This window comes from Epinephelus lanceolatus, chromosome 14 (assembly GCF_041903045.1).
Source record: "Epinephelus lanceolatus isolate andai-2023 chromosome 14, ASM4190304v1, whole genome shotgun sequence".
NCBI classification, from domain to species: Eukaryota; Metazoa; Chordata; class Actinopteri; order Perciformes; family Serranidae; genus Epinephelus; species Epinephelus lanceolatus.
Genome location: NC_135747.1, coordinates 38,769,636 through 38,786,633, shown reverse-complemented (window position 1 = coordinate 38,786,633; position 16,998 = coordinate 38,769,636). Strand labels below are relative to the sequence as shown.

The following is a 16,998-nucleotide window of genomic DNA, read 5'->3' as shown; positions in this document are numbered from 1 at the left end:
TTTCATTACCATCGTTTCTTGGTGCCACCTGCACATGTTGAAGACTATGTGTGTTTGGCACACATAGGTCGGGCAGTAACAGACTCTTTTGACATCCTCCATGGTGGGCCAACAGAACTGTTTAAACCCCAGGGTGCAACAAACATCTTGGCGGCAACATATGCAAGGCAAAAGAATTGAGCAGAAGATTGCAGATTTGACTCAGGAAAGAATCCTACTTGACTTGTTTCTTTTACCAACATTGAGTTGCACTATTTTGGCCCAATTTAACTGACTGACTCCTGCATTCATGGTTCTGCTCCAAGAAATGCAGACATGGATAAAAGTGAGGAAGAACTTTAACATTGGAGACATTGTCCTCGTGGTTGACCTCACCTCTCTTTGGGTGTCATGGTTATTAGGCAGAATACTGGAGACCAAGCCTGATGCAAGAGGTCTTGTCTGCTCAGTGGAGTTCTGGGTTTAATCCCAGGCTCTGTAGGCTGCAAACATTAGCCTACGGAGAATAGTGTCTTGCTAATCAGTGGTGTTCTTTTTTATTTGATGACTTTTTTTGATGGATTTAAACTTAAGTTGTGAATGAATCATGAGCGTCCATGCTTTTCTATCTCTATCATATAAATGGTACTGTGATGATACCATTATTGTTATAGTCATGTGTGCTACATAAACATCATTGATGATAATGACATTTTTGATGATGTATTAGGGTCTTAAACCCATTTCATAGGAGAAGATTTCAACCACTTAGGGTTAGGGTTAGGATTAGGGCTGGGGTGGCAACAAGGCACAGGAAAATGAGGGAGCAGGTAAAACGAAGAAATTGGATTGGGCCTAAGACTTTAGTCATTGAAAGCCTATATTCAAGCTGTCCACATCCTAGAGACTGAGGAATGACAGGTCCTCCTTCTGAAGATCACAGACATCAATAAGAGATGTAATGTGTAAATTTGTTATTGTTTTTTTTCTTTTTTTCGGAATGCATTGGTTTGTCATTTATTTAGTGGCTCCTTTTTTGTAATTAATTTAAAAAAATTTGATTCTATAGAGAGCAATTAGGGGCCGGTGTGTAGGAGTGTCATTTAAGTTTATTTCTATTCACATAAATTATTGATTTTTCTACATTTGTGCATGCAAGTGGGCACCCTCAACAGTTGGTGAGGGTACAAGGAAGCAGATACTGTCATTGATCTCAGCCTTAACCACCGCAAATGAATGAAACCTGCAAAATATAAGGGCACTAAAATGACTTCATTTTGTTTTCTCACTTTGTTTGTTTTGCAATAAATTCTAAGTAACAGTCAATGTGATCACTCTTTGGAATCATTTTTTGAAAAGAAGGAAGTTGCAGCTACGCTATATTTAAGACGTACAGGCACTATACTACAGGAAAATACTTTCAGACCACTTGAGGGAGCAACAGCTTAGTCCATGCCCCAGAATCACTCCAGTAGCCTCCCCAGAATTTCAACTCAAATTGCAGGGCCCAATGTTGTGATGGTAAGATCAGCTCCAGGTCCAAGTTGACCAATATAACATTTACAAAATATGTCTTTTTGCATGGATTATAGAAACTGATGGAAACAATGTGTAGGAGGGATAAAATGCCAAATTGACTTATGGCTAAGCCACGCCCCCCTCCACTCACTCGGACAAACTATCAACATTTAGTGACGGGGCGCTATGGCAGGTGTCACAGTACACGGCATTTCGCAGGAGGCAATTGATGATTTTTTCGGGACATAACGATCAGATGTCATTGAGAAGTAACCAAAAGGGCCTAAACTACGCATTGGAGGGATATATTCATCATTTTATTGTTGAGAAGGTCGATGAAAAGCTTAAATTACAAGCCAAAATTTACAGGTCACAGTGTACACTTGTGAACCGCATCTGGTTGCCGTCGCCATCAAAGACAACAAGTTAAAGTGCCACTGAAGTTAAGGTTTTTGGCTCAGAATATGAGAAAAGGATAACGGCCTTTTTACCATCTTTACCAAGAGTGTCTCTCCGTTAGTTTGGTGCTACAGTATTTACACTGAATCATTCAGCATAACGTTTGCCAACCTTTGTTATCTCTGCCATTACAGATAAGTTAATGAAGCTAAGCTCCAGAAGTTAACGTTAGCTTAACTAGAGCCCTTTGGACAACAGCTAACAATGATGTACGATCACCAAAGTACAAAACTAGACCAAAATAGGCTAATGAACTCCCAGCAAACAAGGTGACATGATGAACAACGCAGCTAGGAGCTAACGTTAGGCTAACTTTAGCTAACATTAGCTAGAGATGTTAAAGATAACTTTATATTTCTTTCCAGCAAAGTGACAATATGTTGCCGTACCTTAGAACAGATGTAGACATCATTGTTAATCTTATTCACGCTAAGTTGATGTTGTGGTCTAACGTTACCACACAGCTTTATCCAAAGGAGACACTTTTCTCGGTTGAGATGTGGTTTAAGAAAGGATAAAAAATACACCCCGTTGCCCAGCCTCTCAGGATACCTTGTGTCAGAGTTGCATGTACCCCACGCACACCGTTTGACCATTTTTAAACTTCAAATTTCCGAAAAAGCTCATAAAACCAAATAAAACTGACTTTCTGTAATGCATTTCAATGAACGTCCAGGCAGAGAATGTCCGAGTGTATGGGAATGGCTATACGCATTGTGATTGGCTCATTGCGTTTGAGGGTGGGGCTTACCCAAGGTCAGTTACTGGCAAAGAACAGGGGTCTTTGCAGTAGCAGATCCTGATATGGGCTGAATGGGCGTTTACCCAGGGCGGCACTTTGTCACGAAGTGTGGGGGGGTGGCAGGAGTGGCAAGTGCTGGAATTTGTAATTTACGTGACAACGCCTGAACGCAACACAGGCTCCGCCCCAACTGACTGTATGTTCAGTGCTGTGCTGCACTGCTGTGTGAGCTGCGTGTTACACACTGTCCATAACAATAATTATGTCAGGTAACAAACTGTCGGCACCATGGGGGGGTGTCGCCCAGGGCGCCATTTAGGCTAGAACCACCACTGGGTCTTTGGTTAAAAAAAACAAAACAAACAAACAAAAACCAAGCACCAGTATATCCCAAGTAAGTGTAGAAAGAAACTGGAATCACCACCTCATAGTTGTATGCTTCAAAGAACCGGTCAGGTTGCAGTTACAGTTTACATCCATGTCTGTGAAAACATGGGTGCTTCAAACACCTCTTTACCCTGGCAGCACAGATGATCTATACAATCAGCACAGTTTCAGGGTGGACACCCACGGTTAGTGCTACCAATTCAGTATCTGACCAAATGTTGCCTCTTCTCCTCACAGAGAAGTTGGCATTTGACCTTTTAGATATATAATTAATCATTTTGTCATGTTAGACATTTGTGTGAAATTTTGTCAAAGCTAAAAAATCTTGTTTTGTGATGTAACCTCTGACCACCAAATTCTAATCAGTTAATTGCTGAGTCCAAGTGGACGTTTGGGCCAAATTTGAAGAAATTCCCTCAAGGTGTTCTTGAGATATAGTGTTCACATGAAATGAGACTTCCCCAAGGTCACAGTGAGCTTGACCTTTGACCTATGACCACCGAAATCTAATCAGTTCATCTTTGAGTTCAAGTGGATGTTTTTGCCAAATTCTAAGAAATTCCCTTGAGGCATTTTTGAGATATCACTTTCATGACAATAGGAGGGATGAATGGACAGATGGAACACCCGGAAACATAATACCTCAGACCAAGGCAATCGCTGGCGCAAAAAATTTAATAGTGCTGTTAATTATTGTGCACTGTCTCTATTGATATAATAGATCTCGTCTCTCGTCTCGTCGTCCTCCGCTTATCCGGGTCCGGGTTGCGGGGGCAGCAGCCTCAGCAAAGAAGCCCAGACACTCCTCTCCCCAGCCACCTCCGTCAGCTCTTCCGAGGGAACCCCGAGGCGCTCCCAGGCCAGCTGGGCAATGTAATCCCTCTAGCGTGTCCTGGGTCGGCCCCGAGGTCTCCTCCCGGTTGGACATGCCCGGAATACCTCCCAAGGGAGGCGTCCGGGAGGCATCCTTACCAGATGCCCGAACCACCTCAACTGGCTCCTCTCGATGTGGAGGAGCAGCGGCTCTACTCCGAGTCCCTCCCGGATGTCCGAGCTCCTCACCCTATCTCTAAGGCTGAGCCCAGCCACCCTGCGGAGGAAACTCATTTCGGCCGCTTCTACTCGCGATCTTGTTCTTTCCGTCACTACCCAGAGCTCATGACCATAGGTGAGGGTTGGAACGTAGATCGACCGGTAAATCAAGAGCTTCGCTTTCTGGCTAAGCTCCCTTTTCACCACAACGGACCGGTTAAGCGTCCACATCACTGCTGACGCCGCCCCAATCCGCCTGTCAATCTCCCGCTCCATCCTACCCTCACTCATGAACAAGATCCCGAGGTACTTAAACTCCTCCACCTGAGGCAGGACCTCCCCCCCGACCTGGAGTGGGCAATCCACCCTTTTCCGGCTGAGGACTATGGCCTCAGACTTGGAGGTGCTGATTCTCATCCCAGCCGCTTCACACTCGGCTGCGAACCGTCCCAGCGAGAACTGGAGGTCACTGTTCGATGGAGCTAGGAGGACCACGTCATCCGCAAATAGCAGGGACGAGATCCTCCTGTCACCAAACCTGACACCCTCCACCCCTCGGCTGCGCCTAGAAATTCTGTCCATGAAAGTTATGAACAGAACCAGTGACAAAGGGCAGCCCTGGCGGAGTCCAACCCTCACCGGGAACAGGTCCGACTTACTGCCAGCCACGCGAACCAGACTCGTGCTCCTTCGGTACAGGGACTGGATGGCCCTTAGCAAAGGGCCACCAACCCCATACTCCTGGAGCACCCCCCACAGGATGCCCCTGTGGACACGGTCGTAAGCCTTCTCCAAATCCACAAAACACATGTGGACTGGTTGGGCGAACTCCCATGCCCCCTCCAGCACTGCCCCCGATGTCCACGCAATGTTGCAGAGGCATGTCAGCCAGGACAGCCCTACAACATCCAGAGCCTTGAGATATCCAGGGCGAATCTCGTCCACCCCCGGGGCCCCGCCGCCACGCAGTTCCTTCACTACCTCGGCGACTTTTGCCCCCGAAATTGGTCGACCCGCCCCCAAGACCCCCGGCTCTGTTTCCTCACTGGAATACGTGCTGGTGGGATTGAGGAGCTCCTCAAAGTATTCCTTCCACCGCCCGACAATGTCCCCAGTTGACGTCAGCAGCTCCCCGCCCCCACTGTAAACAGTGTGAGCAAGTTGCCGCCTTCCCCCCCTGAGGCGCTGGACGGTTTGCCAGAACCTCTTTGGAGCCGATCAATAGAATTAGAATATATTCTATTAGAATAGATTATTCATTGTTCTCAGCCAATAACTGAGAAGCAATCTATTGTTGATCTTTTTAATGAACACTTTGTTTCTGCTGGATATTTGTTCGATCGCTTGTTTCCCGATTTGAAATCCAGTGTCTTGTCCAGCCCTCCCACTGCTGAAGAGACTCCAGGTTCTTATGGTTTTGCTTTTGAACATGTTTCTACTGCTTCTGTCCTTAAAGCTTTAAAAGCAAGTGACCCTAAGAAGTCTCCAGGCCCAGATGGCCTGGATCCCTATTTATTAAGACTCTCAGCAGAACTTATAGCTGAACCTCTGGCTAATATTTTCAACTTATCCCTGTCCACTAATTCTATCCCTAAATCTTGGAAGGAGGCATATGTTTTGCCCATCTTTAAAGGGGGGGATCCCTCTGACCTGAACAACTATCGGCCTATTTCAAAACTCTCAGTGGTTGCTAAAATTATGGAATCCCTGGTGAATGACCAGCTAAAGGAGTTTTTATTAGAAAGCGGTCAGCTTAGCTCTGTTCAGTCTGGTTTTAGATCAGGTCATAGCACTATAACTGCTGCCTCCAAGGTGCTGAACGACATAATTCAGGGTCTTGATAATAATAAACACTGCGCTGCAGTGTTTATTGATTTATCTAAGGCATTTGACACTGTGGACCACACCATCTTAATCAATAGACTCCATAATATTGGCTTGAGTGTAAACTCTGTTAGTTGGTTTGCAAATTATCTTACTGACAGGTCACAGACAGTCCTTGCCGATGGTCAGAGGTCATCTTCCAAGTCAATTGCCCGGGGTGTGCCCCAGGGGTCTATTCTGGGGCCTATCTTGTTTACGATTTATATAAACAACATTGGCACAGATATACAAAATTGTGATAAATCTAACTTTCATCTGTATGCAGATGATACAATTGTTTATTCTTGTGCCTCCTATCTGTCCTGCGCTTTTCAGCACCTCCAAAAATCGTTTAGCTCGATTCAGGCTGATTTTAAAAATCTTAAACTGGTTTTAAATGCTAGTAAAACAAAAGTCATGTATTTCTCTAGATCCCACTCCCAGCCTCCTGTTCCTCACGTTTTCACCACTGATGGAAAGTGCATAGAACAGGTGGCTTCCTATAAATATCTTGGAGTCTGGCTTGATTCTAAACTTACTTTTTCTATTCATTTGGATAATCTTGCCAAAAAACTCAGGATTAAACTAGGATTTTACTTTAGAAACAAGCATTGTTTTACTCTCACTGCCAAAAAGAGACTTTTCATGGCTACCTTTCTTCCCATGATTGATTATGGTGATGTTCTTTATATGCATGCCTCTGCTGCATCCCTTAAGGCTATAGACACAGTCTATCATGGTGCCTTGCGCTTCATTTTGAATGCCAAATCTCTCACCCATCATTGTTTCTTATATGAAGGGTCTGGTCTGACATCACTAAACTATCGCAGATGGCGCCACTGGCATATTTTTATCTACAAAGCCATCTTAGGGCTACTCCCTGGCTATTTGAACCGCCTACTCAATCACTCTACTAGTGGGTACAGCCTGCGCTCTCAGGACTTCTTGTTGTTTTCGGTCCATCGCGCCTTCACTGAATTTGGGAAAACCGCTTTTAGTTATTATGCCCCTTGGTCCTGGAATCAGCTCCAGAAAACGCTAAAATTGGCTGACCTTGTTTCCTTGGGTGATTTTAAATGTTTGTTACAGTCTGTAAAAACAGAGCTCTGCAACTGCTTTCTTTGAATTTGATGTGTACCGTATGTACTTTATGTATCTATGTACTGCTGTGTTTATGTTTTTTGTTGTTGTATTGTTGTAACATTGGTTTGCTGCCTTCTTGGCCAGGGCTCCCTTGTAAAAGAGATGTCAATCTCAATGGGACTCACCTGGTTAAATAAAGGATAAATAAAAAAATAAAAAATAAAAAAAAATAGTCTTTCTCCATGGCCTCACCGAACTCCTCCCACACCCGAGTTTTTGCCTCCGCGACTGCCGCTGCTGCGCTCCGCTTGGCCCGCCGGTACCCGTCAGCTGCTTCTGGAGACCCACAGACCAACCATGCCCTGTAGGCCTCCTTCTTCAGCCTGACGGCTCCCCTCACCTCTGGTGTCCACCAGCGGGTTCGGGGGTTACCGCCGCGACTGGCCCCCGCGGCCTTACAGCCACAGCTCGCAACAGCCGCCTCGACAATGGCAGAGCGGAACAAGGCCCATTCGGACTCAATGTCCCCCTCCGCCCTCGGGACGCGGTCGAAGCTCTCCCGGAGGTAGGAGTTGAAGATCATCTTGACAGGATCTTCCACCAGGCGTTCCCAGCAGACCCTCACTGCTCGTTTGGGCCTGCCAGGTCTGCACGGCGTCCTCCCCTGCCACCTGATCCAACTCACCACCAGGTGGTGATCAGCTGACAGCTCTGCTCCTCTCTTCACCCGAGTGTCCAGAACATATGGTCGCAGGTCAAATGACACGACTACAAAGTCAATCATTGACCTGCGACCTAGGCTGTCCTGGTGCCACGTGCACCGATGGACATCCTTATGCTCGAACATGGTGTTAGTTATGGCCAAATTGCGACCCGCACAGAAGTCCAATAACTGCACACCACTCGGGTTCAGATCGGGCAGGCCGTTCCTCCCAATCACATCCCTCCAGGTCCTGCTGTTATTGCCCACGTGAGCGTTGAAGTCCCCTAGCAGAACAATGGAGTCCCCGGTCGGGGCACTGTCCAGCACCTGTCCCAGGGACTCCAAAAAGGGCGGGTACTCTGAACTGCTGTTTGGCGCATAAGCGTAGACAACAGTCAGGACGCAACCCTTTCGTAAAAAGTAAACCCCAACGTACAGGCAGAGAGTCTGGGGGCTATCAGAAAGCCCACCCCGGCCCTCCGCCTCTCACCCGGAGCAACTCCAGCAAAGGAGAGAGTCCAACCCCTCTCAAGGACTTGGGTTCCAGAGCCGGAACTATGTGTCGAGGTGAGGTCGACTATATCTAGCCGGTAGCGCTCAACCTCTTCCACAAGCTCCGGCTCCTTCCCCGCCAGAGAGGTGACATTCCATGTCCCAAGAGCCAACTTCCGTAGCCGAGGATTGGACCGCCAAGGCCCCCGCCTTGGTCTGCTGCCCGATCCACACTGCACCAAATATAATAGATATGAGAGGAAAATATCAGTGGTTTGAAAGTTGTCTGAAGAGACTTTGCCATTGTGATGTGAACAGATGACTGAAATGCTACAAAAAATCCCTTCGGACTTATTGCTGCTTGCATCCTAGCAGCGGGCAGAGATAAAGTTTCCACTGCCACTTCTGTCTGGAGCATTAGAGGTGAGACGCTTTATCTGTCAAAGCTCTTTTTTATCGAGCTGATCATGTGTTGTTTTGTGAAAGTTTTATTATTACAAATACCTGTGTTGAACCTTAAAACTTAATATTTTGTTGGCTGATGTTTGTAGTTTTTAAACTATTATAGGAAACACAACAGACTGAGGATCTTTTCAGTAGATATCTAAATTGTCTGCTTTACTGGTAATGCACATAAAGGATCATCATGCTGTAGGACTACATAATCTCAATACAAGCATAAAGATGTAACATTTTACTGCTATTATACCAACATTACGTCATCACTTTATTTGTGAAATTGTATTTAAGCTTTCCCCATGCTGTGGGAAAACAGTTGACTTTGATCTGTTTATCATATACAAACTGTGACAAGTAATGATGTAGGATGATAATTCAATAATTAACATGTTTATTAGCTGGTTCTGCAGGTGGTACATTTATATTTGGATGAATGGATTTGTGCACACATTTCTATATAAGTACAACAGGTAAGGAAAACGTGATTCTTATTTTACTTAACTAAAATGTAATTGTACTGAATGTTGTCTTGGGCCAGTTTTAGCCTTTATTTAAATTCTCCTTTCTTTTACTTTATCTTCTTTCACTCTCTCCTGTTTGTTCTTTGAAACCATCTTTTATTTTAACTCTATAATGCAGACATGAGGAGCAACAGGAGCCCGAGTGACTGTATGTAATACTGTTTATATCACTGAATGCACTCAAACAGAAATGTCAGGTCGGTGGTGCATGTAGTAAATGTAGGAATGAAGTTTTTCCACCCAGTCTTATTTTTCAAAAATTACTTCTAGTTACTTGAATCTTTCAAGGTAAACTGAATATTGTCAGGTACAGCTGTTATGAGTATCTTAAGCAACTTACATGCATGCATGTGTGTTTTATGTCTGATTAAAGTGTGTGGTAAAATAAGATTGTTTGCTTCAGACAATTTAATCTCATTTACTGCACCTCAGTCTGTTTTTCACCCTCCGTCTTTCCCTCTATCACTCTCACTTCTCTTCATCCAGCTCTGCTGTTGTGCAGACATGGAGAGCAACAGCAGCCTGAATCCTTTATACTTTCAGCTCACTCTGTTTGCAGACTATGGGCCCCTCAGATATCTGTTCTTCAGTCTGTGTCTGTTGGTCTACATGACTATAATCTCTGCTAACATTGTCATTGTTGTCACAGTCTGCCTACACAAGTCTCTGCATCAGCCCATGTTCATTTTCATCTGCAGTCTGTCTTTTAACTCTCTGTACGGCTCAGCCGGCTTCTTCCCCAGGTTTCTGATGGACATTCTGTCTGACACTCACTTGATCTCACGTCCATTGTGTTTCATTCAGATGTATGTTATTTCCACCTATGCAGCATTTGAGTTTACCATCCTCGGTGTCATGGCCTATGACAGATTTGTTGCTATTTGCCAGCCCTTACACTATCACAGTAAAATGACGTTAAGGATGGTGCAACATCTTTTGGTCTTTGCCGTGTTCTACCCTGCACTTGCATGTGGGTTTTGTCTCTATCTTACTGTTCGATTACCGTTGTGTGGAAATAAACTGCACAAGCTTTTCTGTTCAAACTGGCCGGTGGTGCAGCTCTCTTGCATAGACACAACTGTGAACAACATAGCAGGTCAGCTTGTTGCGATGTCAACCATCTTCATCCCCCTATTCTTCATCCTGTACACCTACCTGCACATTCTGCTCGTCTGCAGGAGAAGCTCATCTGAAATCAGAGGAAAGGCTGCACAAACGTGCCTTCCTCACATAGTGACATTAATTAACTATACTCTATCTATATTCTGTGATATGTTATTGAGGCGATTTGAGGCTGATAAAATGAATCCAGTGTTCACAGTTGTTTTGTCTTTAGAGTATTTAACCATTCCACCCATCAATAACCCTCTAGTTTACGGCCTGAGTCTGCCTCAAATAAAAGGAGTGATTTTTAGATTTTTTAAGAAAAGTCCTGCTGCCAAAATGTAAAACTCAATATGTACGTAAAGCAAACAATAAAGCTTTAAAGTACAAAACATGCTTCTGGAATATGCTCAGTATATTCATCCTTGGGTTTTGTTTGCTATCATATTCATTTTAAGGAGACCTATGAATAGAATAAATGTAATCGTAAATAGATAATCCTGAACCATAACTATGATATTAACATTGCACAAGTTGTAAATGCATGGTTCAACTCACAGTTGCACAGGCTAAAATAAAAAAAGAAATCTCCAACACTCATATTGTGGGTTGATTTTTGTCTCAAATGTAATATATTTCTCAAACATTAAATGTAAATGCTGGTTAGACCATGTGCTGCTTTTTCTGACATATTGTAGGTGTTTCAGGATTTTAGGTGTGTTGTTGTTGTGTTGTAGGTGTGTGGCAATTTGGATGCTGAATGTCTCACAATGTTTTTAACTTACGTCTGTTAGTCTGTCTTTATTTTGTGTTTTAATTATTTTTTGTGTTGTGAACTACTTGCCCTTTGTAATTACAATAACACTACCACTTACATTTCTGCAAACTCAAACCATAATTTTTCCCCTAACCTTAACCAATGTGCTTTTTTGCATAAACCCAACCATTCACAGGATTCAGGATGTGACCCCTGCTGTCAGCGTAACAGTCCTGTCCACTTTGAATGTCCACTACCCACCTCAAACCCCTCACTATGCATCTTGTGTGCATTTCCCTCACTGAAGACAATAAAAGTGATTGCCTGCATCACAGCCCTGTCAGCAACTATGGTTTTCTTTAGAACGCTTTTTGCATTGGCATACCAACATTTCTTCCAAGCCTTGGCAGGTGAAGTTGCTGTCTGCATTAGCAGAGAATTTTAACTTCACTCCAGCCATCTCTGTATTCCAGTCAGCGAGCATCAGACCTGCTAGCCTCCAACTTTCACCCTGGCCATAGATGTATAATAATATCTCAATACCAAACCCCAAGATTACGCCATTCAGTCCAGTGGAATCACTCACTTAGAGCATACGCCTGAAAAAGTTTATAGTTTGCGGGTTTACTTCAGGTGTATGTGGCCCACTGAATATGCATTGTTGTGTTTCTGCCTCTGAGCTCATAGACTTTACATTGTGATGACGTCACACATTTTAAATCACTTTTCTTGGCTCTTACAAACATAAAACCTCCCTGCATTAAAAATTCATAACAGAGAGAGTCATAACTGACCTTGTTTTCAGTTTGAGGTGTCCTGTCAACAGACATATGTTTTATAATAGTAGTCTATGGGGAAACTGGTTTTTGGGGCCCAAGGGGATTTTTTTTACTGCAATATTGCAAGTGACCACTGGAAAACTGGAAGCAAGGCTGAGCATCATATTTGGGGGCCTGACCCTGGCCCATGGGCGCAGGAATGTTGCAGCTAAGGGTGTTGCCTTAACATAAGTGCTTCATACAGTAACTTGTACGAGTTCTAGTCTTTGAGGTTAATCATCCTGATTGTAATTGTGATCTTGATGTTATGTAGCAGCAATTCTGTCAGAAAACCCACTCTGTTTTCTTTGCAGACTTTTGGGCCTGTAAAGCCTGTAGCTTGTTACATAAACTATTCATCCATTTTCAACTACTTATTCTCCGAGAATCGCCACCTTAACGTGGTGGAGGGGTTTGCATGTCCCTGTGAACCTGGGAGCTTTGTTGTCTGGGCCTAATAGCCCCTGGTAAGGTCTCCCGGTCCCGGGGAGGGGCTTGCCAGCAAGCGTCTGGTGGCCAGGCCTTAGGCCATGGGGCCCGGTCGGGCTCAGCCCAAAGAGGTAACATGTAGCCATCACTCTGGGGGCCCACCACCCGCAGGTATAGACATCAGGGTCACGTGCATTGTGTGCCAGGTGGCAGGCATGGGCAGGGCCCCAGGCAGGCTGATTTCTGTCATCGTGGACTGGCTTTGGGAATGTGGAATGTCACCTCGCTGGTGGGGAAGGAGCCGGAGCTGATGCAGGAGGTGGAGCAGTACTGACTAGATATAGCTGGGCTCACCTCCATGCACAGCACTGGTTCGGGAACCAAACTCCTGGAGAGGGGCTGGACTCTCGCTTTCTCCGGGGTTGCTCAGGGTGAGAGGCACGGGTGTGGATACTCACAAGCCACCGGATGAGCGCCACTGTGTTGGGGTTCTCCCGGAAAAACGAGAGGGTCGCCTCGATGCAACTGCGGGTCACAAAGAGAGGGTCTTTGACTGTTGTTTGTGCATATGCACCGAACAGCAGTGCAGAGTACCTGGCCTTCTTGGAGTCTCTTGGTGGTGTCCTGCAAGGGGTGCAGGCTGAGGATTCCATAGTTCTCCTGGGGGACTTCAATGTTCATATGGGCAATGATGGAGAAACCCGGAAATGGGTGATTGGGAGGAATGGCCTGCCTGTGCAAATCATGGACTGACCATAACGAATACCATGTTCGAGCACAGGGAAGTTCATAAGTGTACCTGGTACCGGAACACCCTTGGCCAAAGATCGATGATCAACCTTGTGGTTGTATCATCAGATCTGCGGCCATCTGTCTTGGACACTTGGGTGAAGAGAGAAGCAGAGCTGTCAACTGATCACCACCTGGTGTTGAGTTGGATCAGATGGCAGGGGAAGCTGCTGGACAGACCTGGTAAACCCAAACGTGTAGTGAAGGTGAGCTGGAAACTGGCTGAAACTGGCTGAGGCCCCTGTCCGTGGGGTCTTCATCTCTCACCTCCGGAAGAATTTCTTGTGCATCCATGGAGTCTGAGTGATCCATGTTCAAAGCCTCCATTGTGGAGGCAGGTGCTAGGAGCTGTGGTCAGAAGGTTGTCTGTGCCTGTCGTGGCGGCAACCGAAGAACTCGCTGGTGGACACCAGGGAGGCCTTTCGGGCCTGGCTGGCCCAGGGGTCTCCTGAAGCAGCAGACAGGTAGTGGTTGGCCAGAAGGGCTGCAGCTGTGGCGGTCGCTGAAGCAAAAACTTGGGTGTGGGAGGAGTTCAGGAGTCTATGAAGAAGGACTTTCAGTTGGCCTCAAGGAAGTTCTGGCAGACTGTTAGACACCTTAGGAAGGGGAAGCAGGGCTTGTCTCAGGCTGTGCTCAGCAGAGAAGGAGAACTGCTGACCCGAACTGGGGACACTGTCGAGCGGTGGAAGGAGCACTTCGAGGAGCTCCTGAACCTGACCATCACGTCCACCGTGAATGAGGCAGAGCCTTAAGGCTCAGGGGAACTCTTGCCCATACCCTATTAGCAGAGCCTGAAGGCTCAGGGGAACTCTTGCCCATATCCAGTCATCAGCAACAAGGCACCAGGTGTGGATGAGATTCACTCTGAGATGCTGAAGGCTATGGACACTGTTGGGCTGTCTTGGCTGACACGCCTTTTCAGTGTTGCGTGGAGGTCAGGTACAGTGCCTGCAGAGTGGAAGACCGGGGTGGTGGTCCCCTTTTTAAAAAAAGAGGACCGGAGGGTGTGCTCCAACTATTCTTGTATCACACTGCTCAGCCACCCGAGTAAAGTTTACTCCAGGGTGCTGGAAAGGAGGCTCCGATCTTTGGATTCAGGAGGAGCAATGCGGATTCCATCCTGGCCGTGGAACAGTGGACCAGCTCTTTACCCTTGCGAGGTTGCTGGAGGGGTCGTGGGAGTTTGCCCATCCAGTCTCCATGTGCTTTGTGGACTTGGAGAAGGCTTACGACCACGTTCCTCGGGGGTCTTGTGGGTGGTACTGCGGGTGTACGGGGTACTGGGCTCGCTACTACGAGCCATCCGGTCCCTGTGTGACCAAAGTGAGAGCTGTGTCCACATACTTGGTGTAAAGCCAAACACGTTCTCGGTGGGTGTTGGCTTCCACCAAGGTTGTCCCTTGTCACCGATCCTGTTTGTGATTTTCATGGACAGGATCTTGAGGTGCAGCCAGGGCTCCTTCTCTCTCTATGTTTTTCTATACTACCATATACTACTATTACTGTCATTCATATTTCTATGATCATTGTTATTGTTACTGTCCAACGACAGAGGGATGCCGTATATTGTGAAGCCCCCTGAGTCAAATTGTTATTTGTGATATTCGGCATTATAAATAAAATTTAAATGTTTCCACTCACATCCCCTAAAACGGTGGAGCACTGCCGACCCACCATCCTCATCTCATCCTCAACAGTCTTTCTGTTGAAGCTGACTAGGAACCTACGGAGGTATTTGTGTGTCTTTTTGTTGCAATCATAATATATTTATATCATATATATATATATAATATATTTTGAGAACATATTTCTTGAACTGCAATCAAAAATCAAGTTTGAAAGTAAAAACGTGTGATCATTTTGCTTATAAATCAGTCCTCTTTGCCTTCGAGTTAAAAACTTTTGCTTGCAGATCAGTCCTCTTTGCTTGCAAGTTAAAGTTTTGCTTGCAAGTTCAACTGCACTTAATGGGCGGGGCCTACACTGATGGAGTTTCTATTGGTGGATTTGATTGGGCTCCAGGGCAGGTTACACCCACAATTCCCCACATCAGTGATGTCACCCACTGTAACTAGCGCAATACACAGCCATTTTAAACTCAGAAAATGTCTGAAAAAGAGCATAAAACTTGAACTGCAATTATATTAAAACAGTAAAAGATATCAAAGAGCTGGATGAATGCTTAACAGCTGAAGTTCTTGTGACCTGTTTGAAGACTAAATGTAGCTGAAAGTATGCAGAAGCAGTAGCATTTCAAAGTGGAGTGGGTTGAAGAGGATTTAAAGATTTTCTCCATAAAAATACATTGGGCAAAAAACTGAAAAAAGCTTAATATCATAAAAAGTATAAATATGAAAAGTAATAGCAGAAATGTCCTGTAGTTGTAGTTGCTTGTTACTTAAGTATTACAGAAACAGGCAGGAAGTGAAGGAGGTCTGATCAGCCAATCAGAATCACATGCTGATATGCAGAGAAGCCTGATAAAGGATGTTTATAAACATGCACACTGTTGCCATGGTGATTTGCAGTTGCACCTGTGAGTGTGTCTGTTTGAAAGAGCTGTGTCATGATCAGACCACTGGTTAGAGCCCAGAACCACTGCTTGAAAAACACGGTGCAGGACCAAAGTCTAAGGTTCTACACAAAGATTTAACAACATAACATTTGTGTGGATAAAGTTAAAAATGACTGAGAAATCACCATAAAGACCCATTCAAACGCAGAAAATGTCCAAAACTAAGACTGTGAAAACTCAAAAACAGTAGAAGATATCAAATAGCTGAATTACAGGGGAATAACTGAAGTTGTTGGGACCTGTTTAAAGTCTGAATGACGTCTCTAGCTGAAAGTATGCTGAAACAGTAGCTCCTCCAAGTGGAGTGGGTTGAAGAGGATTTGAAGATGTTCCCATAGGAAAGACATTGGGCAAAAAATGCTGATAAAAGCTTAATATCATAAAAAGTATAAATAGTACAAGTAAGAAAAATACAAACACCCATGTCCTGAATGAGCTGACCGTTTTGGCAGTGGAACAGTGTCTGCAGCACAAAGTATGCAGAAGGAGCGGACCAAAAAACGCCTGAACTAATAAGAATAAAGATCTGAATAACAATAGTGTGGCTGCAGAAGCATCCAAACTAATAAAAGCAACTTAGCACGGAGGCTAAGAGGTCCCCTGGGCCTTGGCTAAGTACGCCTCTTCAGTAATCCAACAATGCATCCATGCATGCACTGACATGTACTGTTTGTGTTCTTGGCTGATCTCAGAGCAGCAGCAAAACAGTACAAATGATCAGCGGCTGCCTCAGTTTCGATGGGGTCAAGGGAGGATGCTTCATGTCTCTCTGATCTTGTTTCATATGAACTGACACAGACTCTTTTCTTAATGATTGTATGACTTTAATCCTCGCTGTGTATTTGCTTGTCTGATGGTTTTCACAGCTGTCACAGAGCACACACGTGGTGTTGAAATTTTAAGACTTAAAACTCATCCACAGCATTATTAAGTGATTGAATTGCTGTTGATTCTGTGATGAAGTTCTGGAAATTGGCATGCAGACGTTGAAGGTTGCATGTGAGCACTGATCTACTGTCTGCACCTCAAATGCTCCTGAGAACACTGAAGCAGTGGGATGAAAGATGTTAGTCCAGCCGTGTATTTAGTTCATGTTATTCTGACATTTCTCTTATTGTGTTAATTTAAGTTCATCTTTTTTAAATACATGAAATATGTTCCACTGAAATTTGTGATGGATGAATATCAGAGACATGTAGCCTATGGAGCATACATGAACACAGGCTTTTGTTGTTTGTGCTGTTGGTTTTCAGAATTTTCACTCTGAACATTTTCACATCTCCTCCTG

The 16,998-nt window shown here is 45.0% G+C and overlaps 1 protein-coding gene across 1 annotated transcript; it reads left to right on the top strand.

Annotated features, from left to right (window-relative positions):
* The first annotated feature begins 9,742 nt into the window (after window positions 1-9,742).
* Window positions 9,743-10,687, top strand: LOC117249865 (olfactory receptor 51E1-like). The gene has a single exon (XM_033615669.2). The coding sequence runs from the start codon at window positions 9,743-9,745 to the stop codon at window positions 10,685-10,687; it is 945 nt and encodes a 314-aa protein (XP_033471560.2).
* The last annotated feature ends 6,311 nt before the right edge of the window (window positions 10,688-16,998 follow it).

What these genes read in the sequence shown, in the direction of transcription:
- LOC117249865 (XM_033615669.2), top strand. Translation starts at nt 9,743, where the DNA reads ATGGAGAGCAACAGCAGCCTGAATCCTTTATACTTTCAGCTCACTCTG.